The sequence below is a fragment of the Lissotriton vulgaris genome, chromosome 3_1 (genome assembly GCF_964263255.1).
Source record: "Lissotriton vulgaris chromosome 3_1, aLisVul1.2, whole genome shotgun sequence".
NCBI classification, from domain to species: Eukaryota; Metazoa; Chordata; class Amphibia; order Caudata; family Salamandridae; genus Lissotriton; species Lissotriton vulgaris.
The window spans coordinates 516,348,643-516,373,301 of record NC_141689.1 but is presented as its reverse complement, the minus strand read 5'-3'; the positions used below and the strand labels follow the sequence as shown (position 1 = coordinate 516,373,301).

General features: G+C 45.2%; 1 protein-coding gene across 1 annotated transcript in view; it reads left to right on the top strand.

Annotated features, from left to right (window-relative positions):
* ANKDD1B (ankyrin repeat and death domain containing 1B) overlaps window positions 1-24,659 on the top strand; it is a 602,007-nt gene that overhangs the window by 537,799 nt on the left and 39,549 nt on the right. The window contains exon 15 of the mRNA XM_086960762.1: window positions 16,291-16,422. Within this exon, the coding sequence (XP_086816888.1) occupies window positions 16,291-16,422 (132 nt within the window). The remainder of the gene's footprint in view (window positions 1-16,290; window positions 16,423-24,659) is intronic.

Sequence of the window (24,659 nt, the reverse complement as noted above, 5' to 3'; positions counted from 1 at the left end):
AGATTTTGAAAACTCAGTCTGACGAACAGCTAAGCGATTGGGTAAGAGATGATGACAGAAGAAAACTAGTGGATGGACTTCGGTACCATGAAGGGAAGTTGTACCTTCCAACCAGAGAAATGCAAGAGAAAGCTATGAAGAACTGTCACGATGATCGTCTGGCGGGTCACAAAGGACCCACGAAAACCTTAGATTTGGTCGAGATACTTTTGGTGGCCGAAAATGTCGGCTCAGGTGAGACAGTATGTTGCAACGGGTGAATCATGCATAAAAGGGAAACCCAATCGGCAAGCCCCACAAGGGTTGTTACAACCTTTGCCTAACGCACTCTACCCCTGGCATACGGTCTCTTTAGATCTGATTGTAGACCTCCCTAGCAGTCAGGGCCACACCGCTATATTGGTGCTGGTGGATTCGTTTTCCAAATTTCTAGGGGTAAATTTCATGTAATCCTGTTCTTTCCTTGCAGCAATGAAGTAGCCAGAGGGAATTAATACAGCCATAAAATACAAGAGAGAAGCAAAGGCCTAAAACACTAGGGGTAATTGTAGTCTTAAAGTATAAAGTTTTCAGACTGAGTCATTTCCCAGGAAAGTGTGTTCTATAAAAATTTGTTTCCTTCAGGTACAGTCAAGAAGACGCCTCAGACCACGACCGAGGGATCGTCACCCGATTCCATTGAGGCCGTCTCTCCACTTCCCCTTTCCCCCCTGTTTTAGACATTACCTGGAATTATAAACATTCGGGTGGTGTCTGAGGCAGAGGGGCAATGGGTACATCATCGGCTCCTGTGGATGTTCCAGGCACCTTGACAGGGTCCCCTCCTCCCCCATTGGCAGCCTCTCTCTGTGGGAGCTCACCTTCATAGTTCTTGTGGGGCAATAACAATAAAAACAAAAAAGTGGAGTATTATCTTTTTTCTTGCTACAATCCACTGTTTACCCACGGGATCTCAGTGGAAAAAAAAAAGCAGCTGCAAAAAAAAAAAAAAAATCAAAAACGACCCCAGAGCTGGGCCAAGGGTTGGCGCTTTGAGGGGCTTGTGGCCTCCCTCCCCAAGACTCCTTGAGACTCTGAGAAGCCCATCCCTCTGGCCCGCTTTTCAAAAATAAGGAAGGGCGTGTGCACCCCCTACCTGAACCTTTTTAAGCCAAGAACCCCATATCTCAGGCGGATTCTATTTTTTTAGGGATAGGGTGTCATGAATACCCGTATTACACAAGGTCCATTCTCTTTTCCCATTAGGGATTCCACTAATAAAAGTCATATTAGTCCCTGCAGGAAGAATTGGATGCAACAAATGCCTACATGGAGATGCAAAGTATATGGTAAATACGTGAGAGAATCCATATCCAAGACTAAAATCAGTAAAGAATGTGATACTGTAAAAGGCTGAAATTCAGCGCAAGCTTTAAGACTTTTCCTGTATCAGTTACTAAGAAGAATTGTCTTCATCAGGGCAGTGAAGGATATGACAGCCTGTGAATTCAAGAATTGAATCAGAACGGTGTGTGTGCTTATTAATGAGAATAAAGAGAGCAGTGGCAGCTGAATGCTCACCTAATATCACAGGAAGTGTAATAATTTGCTTATTCTCAAGAAGAAATGTGGGTTCATGTAGGCCGTTAGAAACTGTGTTAACCTACAGTAACCTCACCTGAACTCGAAATCCCTCAGCTAACAGTTCTCCAATGATAAGTGCAAAACTACTGTTAAATCTATGTTTCCATAGCCCATTCAGGGCTTATTCTTTAAACAGTGGAATAGGTTCGTATTACAGTATATAAAAAACGTTACCTTTATTCTCTTCTTTGATATGAATTTTATCAAATGTATTGAGTAACACTCACAAAATATGAGGCTTCATATTGTATATGGTCATCTGTGCTTTGGTAATTTGCAATGCATATTGATACATAAACATGTTTAGATCAATTGATAAGCACAAGAGGGTAAGAATACCTCCAAGATGGCCGCCGTTTTTGAATACATGGTTTGTCCACTGTTTATTTTCATGTTTTCACTTGTACATAATGCATGAGACATTTTCTATGTTGATTAACATGGTAATTGTTTGTTTGTTTATTTAAACTGGCATGAGTAAAGTTATGAGTTGACACTGACGAAGGCGGAAACGCTGAAACGCGTTTGTCAAACTGGCTGCAGAAGCGCGAAATAAATAAGTTGAAACTGCTTGAAAAACCCAGATGAATAGCTTTTTTGCGTGCACTCGAGTGAATTGGTTTGCCGTAAATCACAGACCAGAGTTGGGAGTGTAACTGCGCGTCTCACCGCGCGCCGAGGAAGCACCCGTAACATGTGGAGCAACAACTGGTGAAAGTGCGTTGAGGAATTTAATTGTCGTTTTTCCCCGTCGGAGTGTCCGGGGATACCGCGGCGTCTATGAGAAGACGTGAAAGAACGAGGGACACATATCGCTGATCTCCAGCGTGACTGTTTCGAAGGGAGACCTGAGAGGCGGAGCGCGCGGTGAGTGCGATTCCCGGTTTTTCATGAAGTACCGGCAAGTTACGATAAAGCAATTGAACAGGGGGTGTCAAGCATTATAGTAAAGCGCTTCTGCAAAATAGAGTATGTTTTCGGACACAGAAAGGGAAGCAGCAGCAGAGGATTTGTTTGCACATAAAGGAGAATCTGGACAGAGAAACGAGCCGGAGAAAACGAAGGCTCCAACAACACTTAAAAGTCTGTTCACAGCGTTAGAGAAAGCGTATTAGAAAGAAATACGCAAATGGTGGGAAGCAACTAGCCTGCAGAAATATTTAGATGTAGGCAGAGTACCACGTGGCCTTAGGATCTATACCGTACCCTCTTACGAGACCCCCAACCCGGCCCTACTCAAGGAATGGGCAGATTACACAACAGAAGTGACCAGTGTGATGCTGAAAATCCTAATTAAGTATGCATGGATAGACCGTGCTGACTTACAAGAAAAAATCAAAGATATTGAAAAGAAAATCGAGGAAGAAAAGGATGATAAAAAAAGCGAAGAACTTCGGCAATCGATGAGAAAGAGATTGCTAGACTATGAGGCTACAATAAAAACAAGGAAACAAACAAAATTCCTAAGAGACGAGAAGGATTACAGCAATGGGTGCATTTTGACATTCGCGAAAAAATACGACGCCCCTAGGAAAGAACTATCGAAATCCCAGTCTAAACAAAGCACACCGCCAAGCACTTCCGAATCAGAAATATCGGGGGATGAACAAGCTGGAAGAGGAGGGGAGGAAAGATCCGCAGGTCAAATTCCCACAACTTCAAATCCATCAATTGCCCCGACACTTCCTTTTTTTCAGGAGTACGAATTAATGAGAGGGCTGAGACAACGACCAGCCCAACGAGTACCCCCAGAAGGAAGAGGAGGCCAACAAGGAGGAGCAAAAAAGTTGTTACAGGGCGATCCACCCCAGTAGTCACTCGGAGCAAACGGGGCAAACAATGGAAGTAAACAATGAACAGACAGTAATTAATCTATCAAACAGAACACTGACTGAAATAGAAACGACTGTTCTCAAATTAGGACTTACATTTTGTCCTACAGCGGCATACAACTATACACAAATGCGGATAGATCTCTATCTGTTCACATAAAAAATCAAATTGTTGAAAATACATATTTTACACCCTGGGAAAAATACGAATGTGACAACAGGACAACAAGGGTCTTTTGACGCACTTGTGGGATCGGATTTGGAAACCATACAAATTCTAAATGAATTAGACGCTGAGGAAGAAGAGATGCAAAGTAATGCCACACAATTATTGGAAGACACTGGAATCAATCAAAAAGGATGTAAAAGCACTATACGCAAAAAATCGAAAATAATCCCTAGGACACCTCATGATGATATAGATACATTTCAAGAACTGGTGATTGAGGAACTTAAACAGCTACAAGTAAAAAAGTTCAACGAAAAGAAAAGGAACATGACCAAGAATCAGTGGGAGGCGGTAAAGAGACTCAAGGAAGACAATACCATCATCATCAAACCCTCTGATAAGGGGGGGAATGTAGTGGTCCTCAGCAAAGATCAATATGAGGATGAAGCCTTTTTACAGTTGAAAAACATAGAACATTATACTCCAATAAAACGTCAGGAGTATCTGGACAGTATCACCAAGTTCAATGAACTGATATCAGGGTGGCGAAATGAAGGCATTCTGGACCAGCTAGACTGACAGTTCATCAAATGTGAACATCCAGAAGTTGCAACATTCTACCACTTACCAAAAGTGCACAAAAGCAAGACCTGGCCACTGGGAAGACCCATCGTCTCTTCCAAAAAGAGCCTTTTGGAGAATACCTCAATCTACATTGACCACTTCATCTCCCCAATGGTGAAAGATCTGAATTCATATCTTAAGGATACAAAAGACTTTTTACGAATCATTGAAGGTACCAGCTGGGACTCTGATATGCTCCTAATAACTTTGGACATAACGAGTTTATATACCTCAATAGATCATGAAAAGGGCTTACACGCCATGAACTACTTTCTGTACAAAAGACCTCTGAAATTCCGAAAACATAATCAAATGTTATTGGAACTCACCAGATTTTGCTTGTATAACAACATTTTTACATTTTCAGGACAACTGTACCGCCAAAGACAAGGGACCGCAATGGGCACGTGCTTCGCCCCCAGCTACGCAAATTTATTCGTCGGCTGGTGGGAGAAGCACGTGGCCTGGGCGGGGCAAAATGAACATTGGATGGACAAAATCGCCCTATGGGCGCGTTACATTGATGATTTATTCATCGTGTGGCGCGGGCCAAGGAGTGAAGCAGAGAGATACATAGAGATCCTCAATGTGAACGACCTAAATCTAAAGTTCACAGGCTGCATAAGCGGAAAGGAAGTAGTGTATCTAGACCTGACAGTGTATATAGAAAATGAGAAGATTGAAACATCACTGCATCGTAAGGTCACAGCTGGAAATACGATTCTCCATGCTGATAGCAGTCATCCTAAATGGGTGGTGAAAAATATTCCAGTGGGAGAATTCTTAAGAATGAAGCGTAATTGCTCAACGTCCACAGAATGTAGCAAGGCTATAACCTTAGCTAAAGAAAGGTTCAGGAAAAGAGGATAATGCAAGGGCTTCTTGGAAAAAGCAGAGAAAAGTTGTAATGAAACAGGTAGAGACACCCTTAATCCCTTAATCACATACAGGAGAGGAAATTCCTTAAAGGACCAGCTGGTTGATAGCCATTATGATTCCAAGAAAAAATGGTCCAAGAACGTAATAGGATTCTTCCCCTGTATGAAATGCAAGGCATGCAAGCATAGTAGCAGGACCAAAACCTATGCAGTACCTGGTATTCAGAAGGGCCTGCCTATTACCAAGTTGCTGAATTGCAATTCAGAATATACAGTTTACTGTCTCACATGTCCCGGTGGAAAACGTTATGCGGGGAGTTCAATTCACCCTGCCAAAAAGAGAATACTAGAACACCAAAGAGCGATCACAAATAAAGATCAAGTGTATCCGGTGGCTCGCCATTTCGAGAAAGAACATGGCAGCAACTGTAATCTCTTAACCTTCTTCTGCTTGGACCAATTGGTTAAATCAGAACGAGGAGGTGACAACATCAAGAAACTCCGTACACTAGAGTCCAAGTACATTATAAAGCTGCAGACAAAGGCCCCTATGGGTCTTAATAATGAAGAAGAAATGTGGGTTCATGTAGGCCGTTAGAAACTGTGTTAACCTACAGTAACCTCACCTGAACTCGAAATCCCTCAGCTAACAGTTCTCCAATGATAAGTGCAAAACTACTGTTAAATCTGTGTTTCCCTAGCCCATTCAGGGCCTTATTCTTTAAACAGTGGAATAGGTTCGTTTTACAGTATATAAAAAACGTTACCTTTAGATGGCCGCCGTTTTTGAATACATGGTTTGTCCACTGTTTATTTTCATGTTTTCACTTGTACATAATGCACTAGACATTTTCTATGTTGATTAACATGGTAATTGTTTGTTTGTTTATTTAAACTGGCATGAGTAAAGTTATGAGTTGACACTGACGAAGGCGGAAACGCTGAAACGCGTTTGTCAAACTGGCTGCAGAAGCGCGAAATAAATAATTTGAAACTGCTTGAAAAACCCCGATGAATGGCTTTTTTGCGTGCACTCGAGTGAATTGGTTTGCCGTAAATCACAGACCAGAGTTATATATATTGAAAAAAACAATAACGGTTACAGGGATAATATAGTTAGGCTCAAATTTTACTTGTACTAAACCAGTGAAATTCAGCAGATATAGTTAGCTCAGATAATTATAACTCACGCCCCTCAATGCACTGCTTATGACCTCACATATTACATCACTCATGACATTTTGTCAGTCACATCACTCATGACATCACTGATGACATCTCAGTTGACATCGCCAGTGACATCATCGAGTGAGTGTGAGTGTTTTCTAAAAGTTTAGGAGTGTTAAACATATATACCAAGCTACTACATGAGGCGCAGTGTGAATGTGTGTATGGGTGTCTGAGTGGGTGTCTGAGTGCCTGTATGGGTGTGTGAGTGACTGTATTGGTGAATTAGTAGGTGTGTGACTAGCTGTGTGGGTGAGTGAGTAGCTGTGTGAGTGGCTGTATGGGTGGGTGAGTGGGTGTGTAAGTGACTGCATGGATGAGTGAGTGGGTGCCTGAATGGCTGTATGAGTGAGTGAATGACTGTGTAAGTCGCTGCATGGATGAATGAGTGTCTGTTTGAGTGAGTATTTGGTTAAGTGAGTGTAGCTGAGTGAGTGAGTGTGTGAGTGGCACTATGGATGAGTGAGTGGTTGTCTGAGTACTTGTATGGGTCTACGAATGTGTATGTGAGTAGTTTGAGAGTGAGTGTGTGTCAGCGTATGAGTTCCTAGTTGGTGTGTGAGGGAGTGGTGAGTGTCTCAATGGGTGCATGAGTAGATGTGTGAGTGGCTGTATGGGTCTGGGAGTGGCTGCATAAGCATTTCACTGGGTTTGTGGGTGGGTGTGTGAGTGTCTGAGTGGGTCTGCACCAAACAAAGGTCTTTCCTCTAAACTATATGAAGTAAATCTTGTTTGATTGGTGGTGATGTCCTCATAATCCTCCGCTTCAAGAACTCCTCACCAAAATCGGCAGGTATGTGCAATGGAGGCCACTTGTTAAGCTGTCTATCATCCTGGCAAAAGGCAGGAAGACCTTTAGATACTACTAAGGTGGGCGGGCCAAACAGGGAAGCATCAAAGTGATTTCTACATTTGCATACTCTTAGCAATTTGAAGGGAGCACCATGAACTCTCACCAGGACAGAACAACACTTGTCACAGTCACATACAGATTGCTCTCCAATAGATCAATGATGCAGTCATCTCCACAAATGAAGGATACTATCCAGAAACACGTGTCTAGCGATTAACAGCACTAACCTGCACCATCTTTGGTGAAACACTTCAGCAAAATTCCAAGTAAGCATTTAAACTGTACTGCATTTGCCAGGATGCTAAGGGGTGAACTGTGCTGGGAGGTGAAGCAGTTTGCTCCCATCGCCCTTCTGTTTAAAAAGGCTCCCTTGAGCCACTGAGCTGACATGCGTTTGACTATATTCAGCCCCTGGATATGAGAGATAGCATGCACTGTAGGAATGTTAGATGTGCTGGTCCATCCCAGTATTTACACAAATAACAATTTAAATACCTTTATTTTGCTTTATTTCATTTATAGTGCTATAGCGCTATGCATCCCAATGCAGGGTGTCAGGGTGCTTTATATCACACGTACACCTTATACATTGACAATAAATCATATGTGTGTAAATCAATGTGTAGGATGTGTTAATTAAGACAGTGGGGGTTACAAGGTGTAGGAGCCACATGTCGTTCCTAGCTCACTGTGCTATATTAGGAGGATTACAATTTATGAACTGCAAGTAACAAAAGGAACTCTTTGTTCAAAGCAGAAACCCATTAACCCGTCTACATAAATTTATCTAAACTTATACCAACCAAAGTGCCCATTGTCTATTTAAATAAATGTTAAAAAAATAGTAGCTGCAGCGTCTTTTTTTGCTTGTGACAAAAATAAATGTAGATAAATACATATAAAATGACCAAAAAATAAATATGATTAAATACAGACGGAAATGTTAAAAAAAGAAATACCATAAAACTGGAAGCCCTAACCTTAATTAGAGCTGTGTAGCCTACAAAGGTACAAAGGGGGATATTTAAAAGGAAATGGCATGGCGCTGCACACAATCTAGCAGCCCACACTGCGTCAATTAAAAAACGTAGGGATGCACCATATTCACAAAAATACAGCTCGCCCCTGTGTTTTCCTTTGTGCCGGCTCTAAAAATAGCTGCCTAGACCAGTGCAGATGCCCTTGCGCCATTTTGCAAGGGTGCTGGTGTTGCAGGAATTATTATTTTTGTGCAGGAAGGTATCCCTTCCTGCACATAAACAACCAATGATGGTGATTTGCTATTTCTAAGTGTGCTGCAGAATGTAGCACACATAGAAGTAGCAAATCGCCATTAATGATTGATTGTTTTTGTGCAGGAAGGGACCCCCTCTTGTACTAAAACAATCATTGATGGCTTTCTGCTCCTTCTATGTGTGCTGAATGCAGCACACACAGAAGGAGCAAACAACAAGGAGAAATAGAAGGGGGAACAGCGTTTACAATGCAACTTTTACAACGCAGTACCTTTACGACGCAACCATTATAACGCAAGTCATTAGAACGACTTGCGCTGGGGGGCGCTCTAGGATAGGGAATAGTTTTAATTTACTATCCAACACCTTCCCTACTATCCACGGGGACTGGAGTTGGAATAGTAAATTAAACTATTCACTATCCAGCGCCCCCCTACGCAATTCGTTGTAACGACTTGCATTGTAAAAGTTGCGTCGTAAAGGCATGTATTGTAAAAGCATGCGTTGTAACGACGTACATCCAATAGAAGTATTTCTCCTTGTTGCACCACTCTAACACCTGCTTTTCACTGATTTTAATTTTTGGCGCTGCCTCAGATTTACAGATTCTTGTAAATCTAGGGCAGCGTCAAAACCCACAGCAACACCCATTGCACGCCCCCTTCTCGCAAAGTGATGAGTATTTACAAGGCTGCATTAAGCCTCTCAAAGTGGCTTAGCACCGCTTTGTAAATATGGAGCAGAGCATAGCACCTCCAGAGCATCACTTTTACCAACTCTATGCCCTTGGAAACATGCCCCTAAGTGTGAACTCTTTAGCAACGTGATGCTATAGGAAAATGTCTAGTCTATTTGGGAGCTAGGATCTGATTCTAGGAGATTACCTTGTTCAACAAGTCCTTTATTTAATGACCATATTATCTAAATTTACACCTTCTTCATCTGATTCGGTTTGCCATGTTCTGAACTCTTCAGCATCGTCAAAGAGTTCTCCAACCCCAGCGCCGGAAACAACGACATCACTTCCTCGCAAGACCTCTGCAACTCACTCGCCTCATTCTTCCACCGCAAGATCGCCGACATACACAACAGCTTCGACTCACAGACCACGCACCCAACCACCGAACCAGCGCCCACCACCACCATCCTCTGCAACTGGACCCCGATCAGCACCGAAGACACCACCCGCACGATGAACTCCATCCACTCCAGATGACCAACCGACCCGTGTCCACACCACGTCTTCAACAAAGCCAACGCCACCATCGCACCCCATCTCCGAGACACCATCAACTCCTCCTTCCACACCGCCACCTTCCCGGAGAGCTGGAAGCACGCCGAGCTGACCGCCCTCCTGAAGAAACCGACGGCGGACCCCACCGACCTCAAAAACTACCGGTTCATCTCACTCTTTCCTTTTCCGGCCAAAGTCATCGAGAAGACCGCCAACAAACAGCTTGCCACCTTCCTCGAGACGAACAGATCCCTCGACCCCTCGCAGTCCGGGTTTCGGGCCAACCACAGCACCGAGACCGCACTAATCGCAGCCACCAACGACATCAGAACCCTGATCGACAACGGGGAAACAGCGGCCCTCATCCTCCTGGACCTCTCTGCAGCATTCGACACCGTCTGCCACCGCACCCTAGTGAAGCGCCTCAGCAACGTCGGAATCCGAGAGAAAGCGTTGGAGTGGATCATCTCGTTCCTCACCGGAAGAACCCAGAGAGTCCGCCTCACTCCGTTCAGATCCGAGGCCACCGAAGTCATCTGTGGCGTACCACAAGGATCATCACTCAGCCCCACCCTCTTCAACGTCTACATGAGCCCCCTCTCTGCCATCGCACGCCAGCACAACCTCAACATCATCTCCTACGCCGACGACACCCAGCTCATCCTCTCCCTCACCAGCGACCCCACCACCGCCAGAGCCAACCTACACGAAGGTATGAAAGACGTCGCCGACTGGATGAGAAACAGCCGCCTTAAACTGAACTCAGACAAGACGGAAGTCCTCATCCTGGGATCATCACCCTCCGCCTGGGACGACTCCTGGTGGCCCCCGGCCCTGGGCACTGCTCCCAAACCAACGGACCACGCACGAAACCTGGGCTTCATCCTGGACTCCTCCCTGTCAATGACCAGACAAGTCAACGCCGTCTCAGCCTCGTGCTTCAACACCCTGCGCATGCTCCGCAAGATCTTCAGATGGATCCCCACGGAAACCAGGAAGACCGGCACCCAGGCACTCGTCACCAGTCGACTAGACTACGGGAACACCCTCTACGCCGGAACCACAGCCAAACTTCAAAAAAGACTCCAACGCATCCAGAACGCCTCCGCACGACTCATCCTCGACATCCCCTGACACAGCCACATCTCCGGACACCTGAGAGACCTGCACTGGCTCCCCGTCAGCAAGAGAATCACGTTCAGACTCCTCACCCACTCACACAAGGCTCTCCACAACGTGGGCCCCAAGTCCCTCAACGACCGCATGACCTTCTACACGCCCACCCGCCAGCTACGATCGACCAGCCACGCACTCACCACCGTTCCACGCATCCGCAGAGCCACCGCCGGAGGAAGATCCTTCTCCTACCAGGCGGCAAAGACTTGGAACTCCCTCCCCACCCACCTTTGGCGAACCCAAGACCATCTCTCCTTAAGGAAGCAGCTCAAGACCTGGCTGTTCGAGCAGTAACTTACCCCTCCCCCAGCGCCTTGAGACCCTCCCGGGAGAGTAGAGCGCTTTACAAATGCCGTGATTGATTGATTGATTGAGCTGTCAGAGAACAAAAAAAAATCTCAGCAACCCCAGATGATTCAGTATTTACTGAGAAAGGACCCTCACCAGTAGATATAATTGATTTGGGAAAGGTAGTTTTCTTAAGTTTCTTGAGTCAAATTGCTGAGGTTAGACTTCCTTTAGACTGTTCAGCTTTGGCGGGCCCCTTAAGTTCTGAGCCCTCAATTTAAGAGCACGGCCGCTAGATCTTCCCCCATTGTTGCAGACTGGTTGATATTAGTCTGCATATTCCCTCCTTCATTATATTGGTAAACACTTAACTATAGTTGACCCTTTTTCTGCATTATCCCCAGCTACTGGGGTTTCAGTCATTGATTTTGGCTCAGCCCCCTTGGAAGCAGTGTTGCTTTTACATAGTCAGTTTCATGTTCTAGAGAAACATTTAACTGCTGATTACATGTTCAGGATAAACCAACGAATTACAAAGTTACACTTTGATGTGACTGTGAGCAGTGTCAGGAATTTCTATCACCGGATGGTCTGTGTTTTTGTTAAGGAACAGGCTGCATCCCTCCCTGTTGTTTCTGAGAAGCTCAGATTGTGTGTGGGCCCTGGTTTCGACACAAATTTTTTTTTCAAGCAAGTGTCTCCTCCACTGGTACCAAAGGTGATGAGTAGGGTATTACTAGTGCTACAGCCACCCCTGCAGTGGATCAATGCTGCAAGGGGCGTCCAGGTTTGACACCTCCAGTTGTGCCTCCAGGAACTCTGGGCTTTGCACTGTGAAGCATAAACTTCTATGGCCCGCTATATACAGCTTTTGCTGCAGATGTTTCAAGCTGTCCTGACAACGAAAAAATGTAGCCAGTAAAGTTAGGTCTCCAACACCGTAGCCCTGCTGCAAACTGGAATTCTGAGTCCAATTGCCAAAAGGAGGGAGGGAGAAAAATAAGAAGCTGGTTATTTCTTCTCATGGTGGGGATTGCTTTTAATCATGGTGCACAGTTCCACCATAAAGAACCAAAGCGGCGAGCTTTGCCATTCCCTACCTTGCACTCAGACGCCTCAGGCTTTGACCATCTCTCATGGGGACAGCAGAGGGACACAAGGTGATTCTGTCAGAGGGACCTAGGCAAAGTGACAGATTCTTTGGCGAATCAGGGCCTAGATATGTGAGTACAAGGCTGGTCCCTAGCCACTGGCCGTCTGATTCCTCACCTACTGTTGCCACCCACTGAAGACCTAGTTCTGGAGATATAAGAGCACCTGATCCACCAGTAGTTTTCTTGGAAATTTGGTAGGGGGTGAGCCAGGCAAGGTTATTACTTGGGGCTACCAATTCATTTCTGAGACAACTGGGTTTGCGCCCCCTGATTCGTAGCCAGCAAAATGACTTCACTTGGAACAGCACTCAGGTTTTTGGAGCCTGGTTCATCTGATTCAATCGCTACATGGTACAAAGAATTATCAGGCACTCACAGCAGCTCACGTCATTTATATTATTCTGCACCATTTTGCACCTCTAGGATGAAATAGATTAAAACTTCCTTGGAGGGTCGAGCTGCCCTTCTCCTAAGAGAAAGATATGAACCTAACATCGAGACAAGAGCAGTATCTAAATATGCAGGAGACCGGGGGTGGTCTGGCCAGTCTGCCGCTGCCAAGTCCCAGCTTAGCCTCAGTGGCCCCATTGTAGTTGTGTCCTCCTGCGGTCTGCTATTGGGCTATTTACAGCATTTTTGCCGGAGTTTATTTTGGTTTCCAGTCTTGCCCTGAAGGCTACAAGGGCTTTGACCAGGACTTTAACTTTTGTGTTTGTTGCTCCTTTTGTCAATATTATTAATTTACCACTGGTAACTAGAGAGGCGGCCAGTTCTTCATTTATATCGGTGGTTGCAGGTGGTGGTCATCAGTAGCCATTTTTGGAAACTGGGACATATTCTTCTTTATCAGACTTTCATCAAGAGCAAGAGAGAGAAAGGCAAAAAAGCGAGGGATAAATAGTGAAAAAAAGGAAAGCGGCGACAAAGAGAGATAGCAGTTAAGAAAAAAAATACCTGCACAGGTGAAATAAAGGGACCGGAAATGTGGGGTGGTGACAGAAAGAAACATGAGGTTGGAATCAAGACTAGACAGTCTGACAACCTTGGTACAAGATGAGCCTGGCATTCGGCAGCACTGGCAAGCGCTCTTAGCAAGAACTTTGAGACTTTGCACATATTCTTCTTTCTTTATTGATTAATTTACAATTTAAGCCCTGGAAATGGCCCTTCCAAGGGCATGCCCGTCAAGAAGTTATTTGTTTGTTAATAAAAACAAGAATCATAGCATGCAGCAATTTATGTGCGAATGTTTTATGCACTAATACAAGGTAAAAATAATGTAGATGAGCTGACATGTCTGAGGTTTAGATTGCTCTAGAACTCTCCAGACATCCGTATTTCATTATTACATTTCTTCTTCTAGATCCTGTTTTACAAAGGCTTCACACTACTGCAAACTGATGCAAAGGAATTTACTGGCATTTACTTTCCGGAGCAAATGCATTTTGCCGCTGGAAAGGTGGCCTTTCTCAGTGCAAAAAGCGATTTGAACTGTTTTGCGTCGATTTGCGTTAAAGAGGCTTTACTTGGTTGGTTCCTGCTAGAGCAGCATATATGTACATTTGACATTTTAGTCACTGTGCGCCTAACTTCATTAATGTGTGTGTGAAGCATTAAAACGTAATAATGAAATGTATTCACTGTAAAGACTAGATATTTATATACGTGTGCACTAAAGTTAAGTTTAACATGAAAGCATGTATTCTTTATTCACGTTTTTACACTCACTTCAAGTTATATTTACAGATGTAAACATGAATTCTTTTGCTCATGTTTTACATTTATTTTTCAAGTTAGACATGTGCTTGTATAGCTTAATTAAAGTTAGCCTGACTACAGGCCTCAATTGAAATGCATTTTGCTTGCCATCCTGATTTTCTTTTCTTGCTTATTTATGATTTTGTTAGTTAGAGAAAAGTTTATTGTCTGTATTAGACTGCTGATAGAGAGGCCTGGAGGGAAACTTGACAGTAAACATGGAGAAGCAATGGAGAAAAGAAGCTTTGTGTTCATCACATACCAGGGTTGCAACATGTTCAAGTTTGAGAACCACAGCCTCAGTTATGTTGCAGGTGCGCTCAAGGAATGTTTTGATTTTCCTTGGTGGTGTGAAAAGCAGATTAGCATGTTTCTGCATCTCCTGTTACTTTTAAGTTGGTGTTTACACTGTTCAATTCACAGCAGATTCCCTCTAGACTTTGAGAGTTACAGATCTCTCTGTTTGCCATATTCTTACAAGTGAAGCTTTATGCTAATCACTTATTTCATTTTTCCAAGACTTTTACTGAAGTCTGATCATGCTGACACCTTCTTTGCTCTCAAATTAGAGACTCTTGTTACATGAACCTATATGTAAGATATGTTTAGAAGAGAAAAGGAAAGTTTCATTATGGATCTTCTGTTTACTTTTAAATTATTCTGTATCATATTCTATTGCATCTCAATGAACTGAGATATTTCACTTTACCTATTGTACTGATGTATTTAGTGAACTTAAACTTGGCTTGCAAGTTTCCATTGCAAATCCTAAGCTAGAGAGCACACACTCCCCTTTCCACTGTGATGTATGGCTGTGCCATGTGGAAGAAAGCCTAATTATAGAACCAGTGCTTGGGACGCATCCAGCAGCAGGCCAAAGATAGAAGATATCGCTTTGTACTGTTTTTCAAAAACAACAATTGATGGACAGAATGCAGAACAATGTCATACATTCACCCCAGTACAGAGATCTGGGCCTAAATCCATCGTTTTTTTGCACTCCACACCACCCCAGTTCAGACATGGCCATATGCAAATCAGCCTTGACCCTTTTGCATTTGTCACCCCGAGTGGGATGGGTATGCTCAGACGTGAGTCCCATGCTCTCCACACCACTGGAGTCAAGCTATCCTGGCTGATGAAGGCTGATAGCCAGAAACCGGTCCTAGGATGCTTGATTCCGGTCCAGAAAAGACATGGCTTGGCAGTTCGGGCTGGACTGTTCCCATGAGGCACAGGGTCAAGGCTGATTTGCGTATGGCCATGTCTGAACTAGGGTGGTGTGGAGTACAAAAAAAACGATGGATTTAGGCCCAGATCTCTGTACTGGGGTGAATGTATGACATTGTTCTGCATTCTGTCCATCAACTGTTATTTTTGCATTTGTCACTCCGAGTGGGATGGGTATGCTCAAACGTGAGTCCCATGCTCTTCACACCTCTGGAGTCAAGCTATCCTGGCTGAAGACAGCTGATAGCCAGAAACCGGTCCTAGGATGCTTGATTCCGGTCCAGGAAAGACATGGCTTGGCAGTTCGGGCTGGACTGTTCCCATGAGGCACAGGGTCAAGGCTGATTTGCATATGGCCATGTTTGAATTGGGGTGGTGTGGAGTGCAAAAAAACGATGGATCTAGGCCCAGATCTCTGTACTGGCGTGAATGTATGACATTGTTCTGCATTCTGTCCATCAACTGTTATTTTTGCATTTGTACTGTTTTCTCCCATTGCACAACACATGTTATTGCTGCACTGTGTTATGTGACAAATAAGTAAATCTGACCCCAACTCTTTTTTTCTCGGACGCAGGTATCATGTCTCGTCTCTTCTCTTCTCCTTCCCTGTACTAGTTGGCGCAATGCCCTCCCACCTATGGATACAAAAAAAACCTTTGGTGGGGTGGGGAAGGGGGTTGTAGGAGAATTCTTTTTTTATTGCACGCACACACCTTGGTCCATGGATAGATTTAACTTGCATTGGTGATTTTATTGATTTGCAATACTCTACTTCACGTGACTGGGTAACTCCGTGAAGTAGAACGTTGTGTCAGAAGATCAGCAACAAATACCTAATTGACACTTAGATTCACAAAGGAGGTATTGTTTTGATGTGCAGATATCTTCTTGACATGAACATGCATACAATATAAACTTTGTAAAATGTTTTAAACTTTCAGAATCTACTTAACGTGGGATATGATGGTGATTTCACAGTTTAACCTTCTAGTACTCTATTGTGCAGGAAATAAGAGCTACAAGGAGCATGGGAACAGATTGTTGCTCATCTGGTTAAACGGTGTTCTTCTGTCTCATCAAAATCCAGTCAAGCAACTGTATGAAGATCTGGTACGCATAGGATACCCACAGCTAGCTGGTAAGACATGTTTCCATTTCAAGACATAGTGCACATCTTACTTTGCTTCTAGGCATGATTATCTTGTCCTTGAAATATTCAGATTGGAAGACACAAACTATGCTCACACTGAAGAAGTTTAAGGCCTATCCAGCTGACAGCAATTGGTCATCACCACTAGACACAATCCCAGATTTACTCATCTTTCACTTTGCCATAGTTACAAAGATATCAATCAATCATATCACTTGTATAGCGCACTACTCACCCGGAAGGGTCTCAAGGCGCTTGGGGGAAAGGGCCCGCTACTGCTCGAACAGCCAGGTCTTGAGTTGTTTCCTGAAGGCGAGGTGGTCCTGGGTCAGCCGAAGGTGGATGGGGAGGGAGTACGATGTCTTGGCCGCCAGGTAGGAGAAGGATCTTCCTCCGGCGGTGGCTCTCCGGATGCGTGGTACGGCGGCGAGGGCGAGGCTGGTAGACCGTAGCTGGCGAGTGGGCGTGTAGAAGGTTAGGCGGTCGTTGAGGTACTTGGGGCCCAGGTCGTGGAGAGATTTGTGTGTGTGGGTGAGGAGACGGTACGTGATCCTCTTGTTGACGGGGAGCCAGTGCAGGTCTCTCAGGTGGCCGGAGATGTGGCTGCGTCTGGGGATGTCCAGGATGAGTCGGGCGGAGGCGTTCTGGATGTGTTGGAGTCTTTTCTGTAGCTTGGCTGTAGTTCCGGCGTAGAGGGTGTTACCGTAGTCCAGTCGGCTGGTGACGAGTGCTTGGGTGACCGTCTTCCTGGTTTCGGTCGGGATCCATCGGAAGATCTTACGAAGCATGCGCAGGGTGTGAAAGCACGATGAGGAGACTGCGTTGACTTGTCTGGTCATCGAGAGTGAGGAGTCCAGGATGAAGCCCAGGTTGCGTGCGTGGTCTGTTGGCTTGGGTGCGGTGCCCAGGGCGGGGGGCCACCAGGAGTCGTCCCAGGCGGAGGGCGATGGTCCCAGGATGAGGACTTACGTCTTGTCTGAGTTCAGTTTCAGGCGGCTGTTCTTCATCCAGTCTGCGACGTCTTTCATCCCTTCGTGCAGGTTGGCTCTGGCGGTGTCGGGGTCTCTGGTGAGGGAGAGGATCAGCTGGGTGTCGTCAGCGTAGGAGATATTGTTGAGGTTGTGTTGGCGTGCGATGGCTGCAAGAGGTCTCATGTAGACGTTGAAGAGGGTGGGGCTGAGTGATGATCCTTGCGGGACGCCACAGATGACTTTGGTAGCCTCGGAACGAAACGGGGGGAGGCGGACTCTCTGTGTTCTTCCAGCGAGGAACGAGATGATCCACTCCAGTGCCTTCTCTTGGATGCCGATGTTGCTGAGGCGCTGAACTAGTGTGCGGTGGCAGACAGTGTCGAACGCTGCAGAGAGGTCCAGGAGGATGAGTGCCGCTGTTTCCCCGTTGTCGAGCAGGGCTCGGATGTCGTCGGTGGCTGCGATGAGGGCGGTCTCAGTGCTGTGGTTGGCTCTGAAACCGGACTGCGAGGGGTCGAGGGATCCGTTCGTCTCGAGGAAGGCCGCAAGCTGTCTGTTGACGATCTTCTCGATGACTTTAGCCGGAAAAGGGAGGAACGAGATGGGGCGGATGTTCTTGAGGTCGGTGGGGTCCGCTGTAGGTTTCTTCAGTAGGGCGCTGAGCTCGGCATGCTTCCAGCTCTCTGGGAAGGTGGCGGTGTTGAAGGAGGTGTTGATGATGTTCCGGAGTTGGGGTGCGATGGTGGAGTAGGCCTTGTTGAAGACGTGGTGGGGGCAGGGGTCGGTTGGAGATCCGGAGTGGATGGTGTTCATCGTGCGGGCTCTGTCTTCGGTGGTCACCGTGGTCCAGGTGCGGAGGGTGGCGGTGGGGGGCGTTGGTTCGGCGGTCGGGCGCGTGGATGGTGCGCCGAAGCTGTTGTGGAAGTCGGCGATCTTGCGGTGGAAGAACGAGGCGAGGGAGTCGCAGAGATCTTGTGACGGAGTGATGTCGTTGCGGCCGGTGCTGGGGTTGGAGAACTCCTTGACGATGGTGAAGAGTTCCTTACTGTCGTGGGCGTTGTTGTCCAGTCGTTCCTTCAGTGATTTCTTCTTGGTGGTGCGGATGAGCTGGTGGTGCTTGCGGGTGGCGTGTTTGAGGGCGGTCATGCTGTCTGTGGTCTGGTCGAGGCGCCAGACTTTCTCGAGGGTGCGGCAGGTCTTCTTGGAGTCCTTGAGTTCGTCGGTGAACCAGGATGCCTTCTTGCTTCTGGGTCTGCTGGGAGGGTTCTTCAGTGGCGCGAGGTCATTGGCGCAGGCGGTCAGCCACTGTGTGAAGTTGCGGGCTGCTTCGTTGAGGTCCGTTGTGCTGGCGGGTGGGTTCTGGCTGAGGGAGGGGGTGAGCTTCTCAGCGGTGATCTTGCTCCAGCTTCTGTGGGGAACCTGTAGCGGGTGGTGGTGGGTCGTGGTTCTTCTGAAGCTGAAGTGGACGCAGCTGTGGTCGGTCCAGTGGAGTCCGGTGGAGGGGCTGAAGGTGATGTGCTTGCCTAATGAGAAGATGGGATCAAGCGTGTGGCCGGCATAGTGGGTGGGGGTGTTGACCAGTTGCTTGAGTCCGAGGTTTGCGAGGTTGTACAGCAGGGCGGCGGTGTTGCAGTCCTTGTTGTTCTCCAGGTGGAAGTTGAGGTCCCCTAGGAGGATGTAGTCGGCGGAGGGGAGGGCGTGTGGGCTGATGAAGTCCGTGATGGCTTCGCTGAATTGTGTGCGTGGTCCCGGGGGTCTGTAGTCTGTAGACGAGGCATTGTTAATCTCTCTCTCTGCCGGCGCACTTGTGGCTACATAGCACCAATAATATACAATGAGACCCAATCCAGCTGGCGAGCAAATCTATCAGTGACATATGGGGGGTCAAATACATCCCACTCCCCACTATTCTCTTATCCACATTATAATGAGATAATGCACTGTGCTCTGCCTTGTTTAAAATATCTGTTCTCCAAGACAACCCAACAGAGCGAAGATCTCAGAGTGACCTCACTCTTAGTTGTTCACAACAGTCCACACCACACATTGGACTTTACTCTAAATAGAGGAAAAATGTGCGAGAAGCAAGTGACCCCTCACGGAAACACCACCAAGCGGGGTAACTGGTATGCAATTTCCAGACAGGCCCCTGTCTCATCATGGGTGGTCACTTGCTCCTCGGGAAAATAAAGGTGATAGAAAAGAAGACGTGTCCAAAACAAACAACATAAAAAGTGCTACAGTGAAGTGCAGAAAACTCTGCTAGTGACAAACACACACAAACATAATGATAGAGTGCCTAAAACCACACACAACACACCAATCCCTTATCCACTTTTATTCGTAGGGTGGTGATTGCGTGCTATTGAGTATTAAAAAGGCTGGTAGCTAGTCATGCATACCATTACCTACAGTGCCGACATGTTTCACTGCTGTATAACGTAGAGCAGTTTCATCAGGGCTGCACTCAAGTGCTGCCACTTCACTCTTTTTGGACACTCAGCTCTGTAACGTGCTGTCAATGGAGAACAGGTACGAGGTTAAAAACATGTAGACTTAGGCTGGCCAGAGGTATACTATGAAGGTATATGCCAAGTGGTAGTGTGAGGAATATTTACCCAGGAGCAGCAAAGCTATGCATACCAGCCACTCCGCTATCAAACTGGGACCCTAGATACTCCAAACGTGAGTGTGCCCCTTGATTTGAAATAAAAATATTATATCTGCAAAATGGGAGAAACAAATACACAGTTGTAGTTTTCCTTGTGCTGTTATGCCATGTAGCATCTCATGTATATTACACCTATACTCGAGACTGAGCAACAAGTGTCATACACGCTTAACGCTACTATTACATACTGCTGAAAAGGGTTATTCAACCTAGTGGAGATACACCACTAGGGTGCTGGTTGTAAATATCGCTGACTTTTCAGCGATATTCATGCATTGCAGCGATTTTTATCGCATTTGCGATAAACCTTGGTAATACCAAGGTTTATTTGCGGTAAAAATCGCCGCAGCTCAGGGGTAAATTTTGGTGGTCTCAGATTTTCCTTTCTGGACCCCCGTTTTTGGAACTCCCGACCGACCGAGCTGAGATCTGTAACTTGTTACACCCAATTCAGAACTCTTCTTAAAACTCTCCTGTTTTCACAAGCTTATGAATAATGCTCCTGTAATCCTTCTGCCGCCGTCCTCCCGCTCCTAGCGCCATGAAACCGCTTGGTGTAAGTGCGCTCTATAAATAATTTTAACATAACATCCACAATGTACATTTGTCTACGACAAAAATGTTACATTGTACAGATTCATGGATTTTAGAAAAGTAAATGCCTAATGCATGCAGGTGAAAGAGTGCTGTGGTGGATGGAGTCTGTTGTTGTGCTGTTCTGTGTTTTCTTTAGTTTCTATGTATGATGTGGTTGGCGCTCACTGCACAGGCTTGTGGAACCTTGGCATTGTGTTGCGAAGGTTCCACGTCGAATGTCACTTTGAATCTGTGGCAGCTGGTTTACACTTGTGTGCCACCAGCAGCTCTTCTTCATCCAGGCTCAGATAAATACTACTTGAAACTTACCTTTGGTCTCCTGTGCCCTTGAGCCAACACATCTTTTCCATGGACAATGTTTTGCATTGTACATATTAATAGACTAGAGAAAAGTTAAAGTCCAATTTATGGAGGTCAAAAGGTGCTGGTGGTGGATGGAGTTGTGCTGTGATTTCCTATTGTACTATATGCTGTGTTTATGGGATGCTGTATATTGTTGGTGTGATGTTGTGTACATGTATTGCTATGTTGTTTCCTGATGTTCTGTTGTTTTAGTGTTGTACTGTTGTGTAGCGGGGGCCGATGATAAGGTGGGTTACCTGCGTTTGTGCCCATTGAGTTTTGTGTCAATTTCTAATGCGGTTTTGTGTTGGGCTGTTACTTTGTATTATTATTTGGGGAAGGGGGGGGGGGGTTGATGTGTTTGGTTGTTTTTCATCATTGTGTTGTGCTGTTTTGCTATTCTGGTGAGTTTTCTTGTTGCTTGTGTTAGGTGGGTTGTACGATAGCATTTTTTAGTGCGTATGTGTTTACCGCAAATATGCATTTAAAACGCAAGCCAATACCACCCATTGTTTTTAGATTTAAAAACAATGCATTTGTGGAAGGAGACCCCCCACCCCTCACCAGCTTGACTTAAATGCGTGGTCTAGGCATGCGTTGTAAATGCATATTCACGAAAAAATATGCGTGATAAAAATGCGTGGTAAAGGCAGAACGAGGTAAAAACCTCATTGTAAAGGCTGTTTGTTTCCCGTTAGGTGTGATGTTGTTCGGATGTGTTCTTGTATCTTTGCTATTGCTGTGTTGTATTAATATGTTCTGCTGTCGTTTTGGGTGAATCTTCTTGTAATGCTATATTTACTTTCATGTTGTCTGTGTTACTGTTCTACTCACCGATTTTTGGTGGGTCACAAAAGTCCAATCAATAAACAATGTTCCCTTCAAATGCTGTATCTATCTTGTCACATTTGGGTCGCTTCAAAGACACAGGTTAAATGTCAGGGTGTGTCCTCTGAGAAATTGCTGCTTATTTTATTTACACGGAGCTTAATACTGAGAAACTCCTCTCACTCAGCAGTCAGAAAAAAGACAATCTTATTGGGGTATGGGGATGTGAAAGGAAAGGCTGTAGGCTGAGATTCTTTTTGTAACAACAGCATTTAAATATCTGTAAATGAACTGTACATATTCAGAAGTTTGGAAAGCAAAAATTAAACATTTTTATTCTGACGTGATGGAAACAAAGATTTTAATAGGATCAAATCAAGACACTTAAACTTTGTGAGGCACAAATGATAAATATCCACTGAAACACTTGAATTATTATGTGTAAAATATAGGGGCATATTATCAAGCACGGCGTTAACATTATCGCTGCTTTAGCAGCGATAATGGGCTTGATAATACCTGTAGAGAATTCCCATAGAAGCCCATGTAGACACCAGAACATGGGCTTCTTTGGGAATTCACAAGGCCGTATTTAGCTGCAGTTTTCTGCCGCTAAAGCAGCTATAATGTTAACGAGGTTTCTTGATAATGTGCCCCGTAGTTTTCTCAGTAAAACCGTACGTCTGTGCATATTTAGTGGCCATTTCCATTGAAAATGTGCTGCCTGTAAATACCAGTGCGCTACCACATAAAGCTTGAGGTACATTAGAAAATCGCCAGTCTCATGTCCATTAAAGCTAGGTGTTGTAAAAGTTTGATCTTCCAAAAATTGGGTTGAGGTTCTAAAACGTTTGGTAAGCACTGGTCTACGTCTCTGGAAAAATAGTTCAGAACTATTCACTGACATGATAACAAGGATAAATCAAACAGGGACCAGGTGATTTTTAAGTGCTTCGTTATCATTTCACCACTCCTTTCCTCTGCCACACATGGTGTACACTCTTCCAGTCACTTGTAAGTTCTGTTCCTCCTGCAATACACAATACACACCATTGCATCTCTTCCTAGATGTCTTCCTACTTACGAGCACAATGCACACTCTCACATCACTTCTATGTTCTATTGCTATTGGCGCTTACAGTCACCATCACTTACTATACTCTCCCCACCCTACAATAAACACCCATGGTTTTATGCACGGTGCACAGCAAGCCAAGAAATAGTCCTTGGTTCAAACTGAAAATGCAGGCCAGACCTATTGGCTTTGCCATTACTTATACAGTTTTAGTGTTTCTTGAAAAATGAATACAAGCTTGAAATGTTAGGATACGCTATAATGCAAGATTTCGCATTTCAGTGAGGGGATGTGGACCTCCACACTGAAATGTATTAGGCTATCTCCTGATGCGTGGTACTTGGCAGGACTGTATAACCTGGCGCTATTGGTATTGACATTGCTATTGGTATTACAGAAGGGGCCACACAAGCATCTGCAGCCCCTTCAGTAATACCAAAGTGCGCCGGGGTGCACAAAGCCCTTTGCGTCACCGAGGCACTTTATGTAATATGACCCCTATGTTACACTGATAAAATTAGTTGACTGTGCCTCAAAGGACAGGCTAGGCATACTGGCAAAGAGTTTTTTTTATTTCTCTTTTTGAATGATGCAATCTCTCTTTCGCACCCTTTCTCTCGCTCTCTCTCTCTCTGAGTCTTATAAGGGAAGGCTTCAGTTTCTTACTGTTTTGCAAAAAAGCAATGTGACAGTTTTTTTTTTAAATGTATTTTTATTGTTTATTGTCAACAACAGTGGAGACATCATGAAAGTATATAAGGCTTAGCCAGAAGCATATTGTGCACATACATATTGCATCACTTCACTGCAACATAGGCAGTAACATCCAGTCAGAAGAAAAGTATATACAATGAAGGAACAGTCATTGAGTAATGAGGGCATTGAGGACCACTGAAAAAACTGTGGGCCTCATTTATGAGAAGTAACGCACGCTGTGTGAAAGCAGCGATTCGTCACTTCTCAGTGTGCCCTCCTTGCGACATGATAGATGCGTCATATTTACTTGCAAGGAGTTACAGATATGTCAGTATTTCTGACGTATCTGTATGGCGCAAAAGTTACGCATTGCTGGAGTGTGTCACAATAGTGATGCAACTCCAGCATTCCCATACCATGTGGTAAAAACCAGCTTCCACCACCTGGCACCGCAGACATTCAGGCGTGGATGCAAGGAAGATAAGTTTAATGCACTGGGGGGAAATATGTGCATGGTGTGTTTAGTTAAATTGTGTAAAAAGGAATCTGGGATTCCTAGACTCCTCCTTTATGTGCTGAAGTGCTTGCACTCGAGCCTTGTCCGTCAGTGGTTGCAGAAGGACACTGTTCCACCTAGTCAGCCCACTTCCTGTGTCCTCCATTGTACCAGGTGTCAAAGCTAAGTATAACGTGGAGTTAGCTTAATGTGTACCACCATTCGTGAGGAGTGCGTGCAGTAGGGTGATGGTCCCGCTTCCCTGGCCCTACAAGTAGTTTGCACTATGCGCTGGATGTAAGTGTCCATTATGTTCTTGAAAGTTATAAGTATACCCTTGTGAAAGAGATCTTCCAAAGTGTCCATCCCTCGACTGCGTCAAATTATGTCTCCCAGTCAATTTCTGAATTCCCAGCAAGTGCCCCCGCACTATTGATGGTGGGTAAGCACTGTGGGTATTTTTACCGTGCACAAACCAATGTCAGCACACAGGCACCATTGACATCAAGCTTGATGCATGTTGTGTTTGACAATCTAGATCCGTCAACC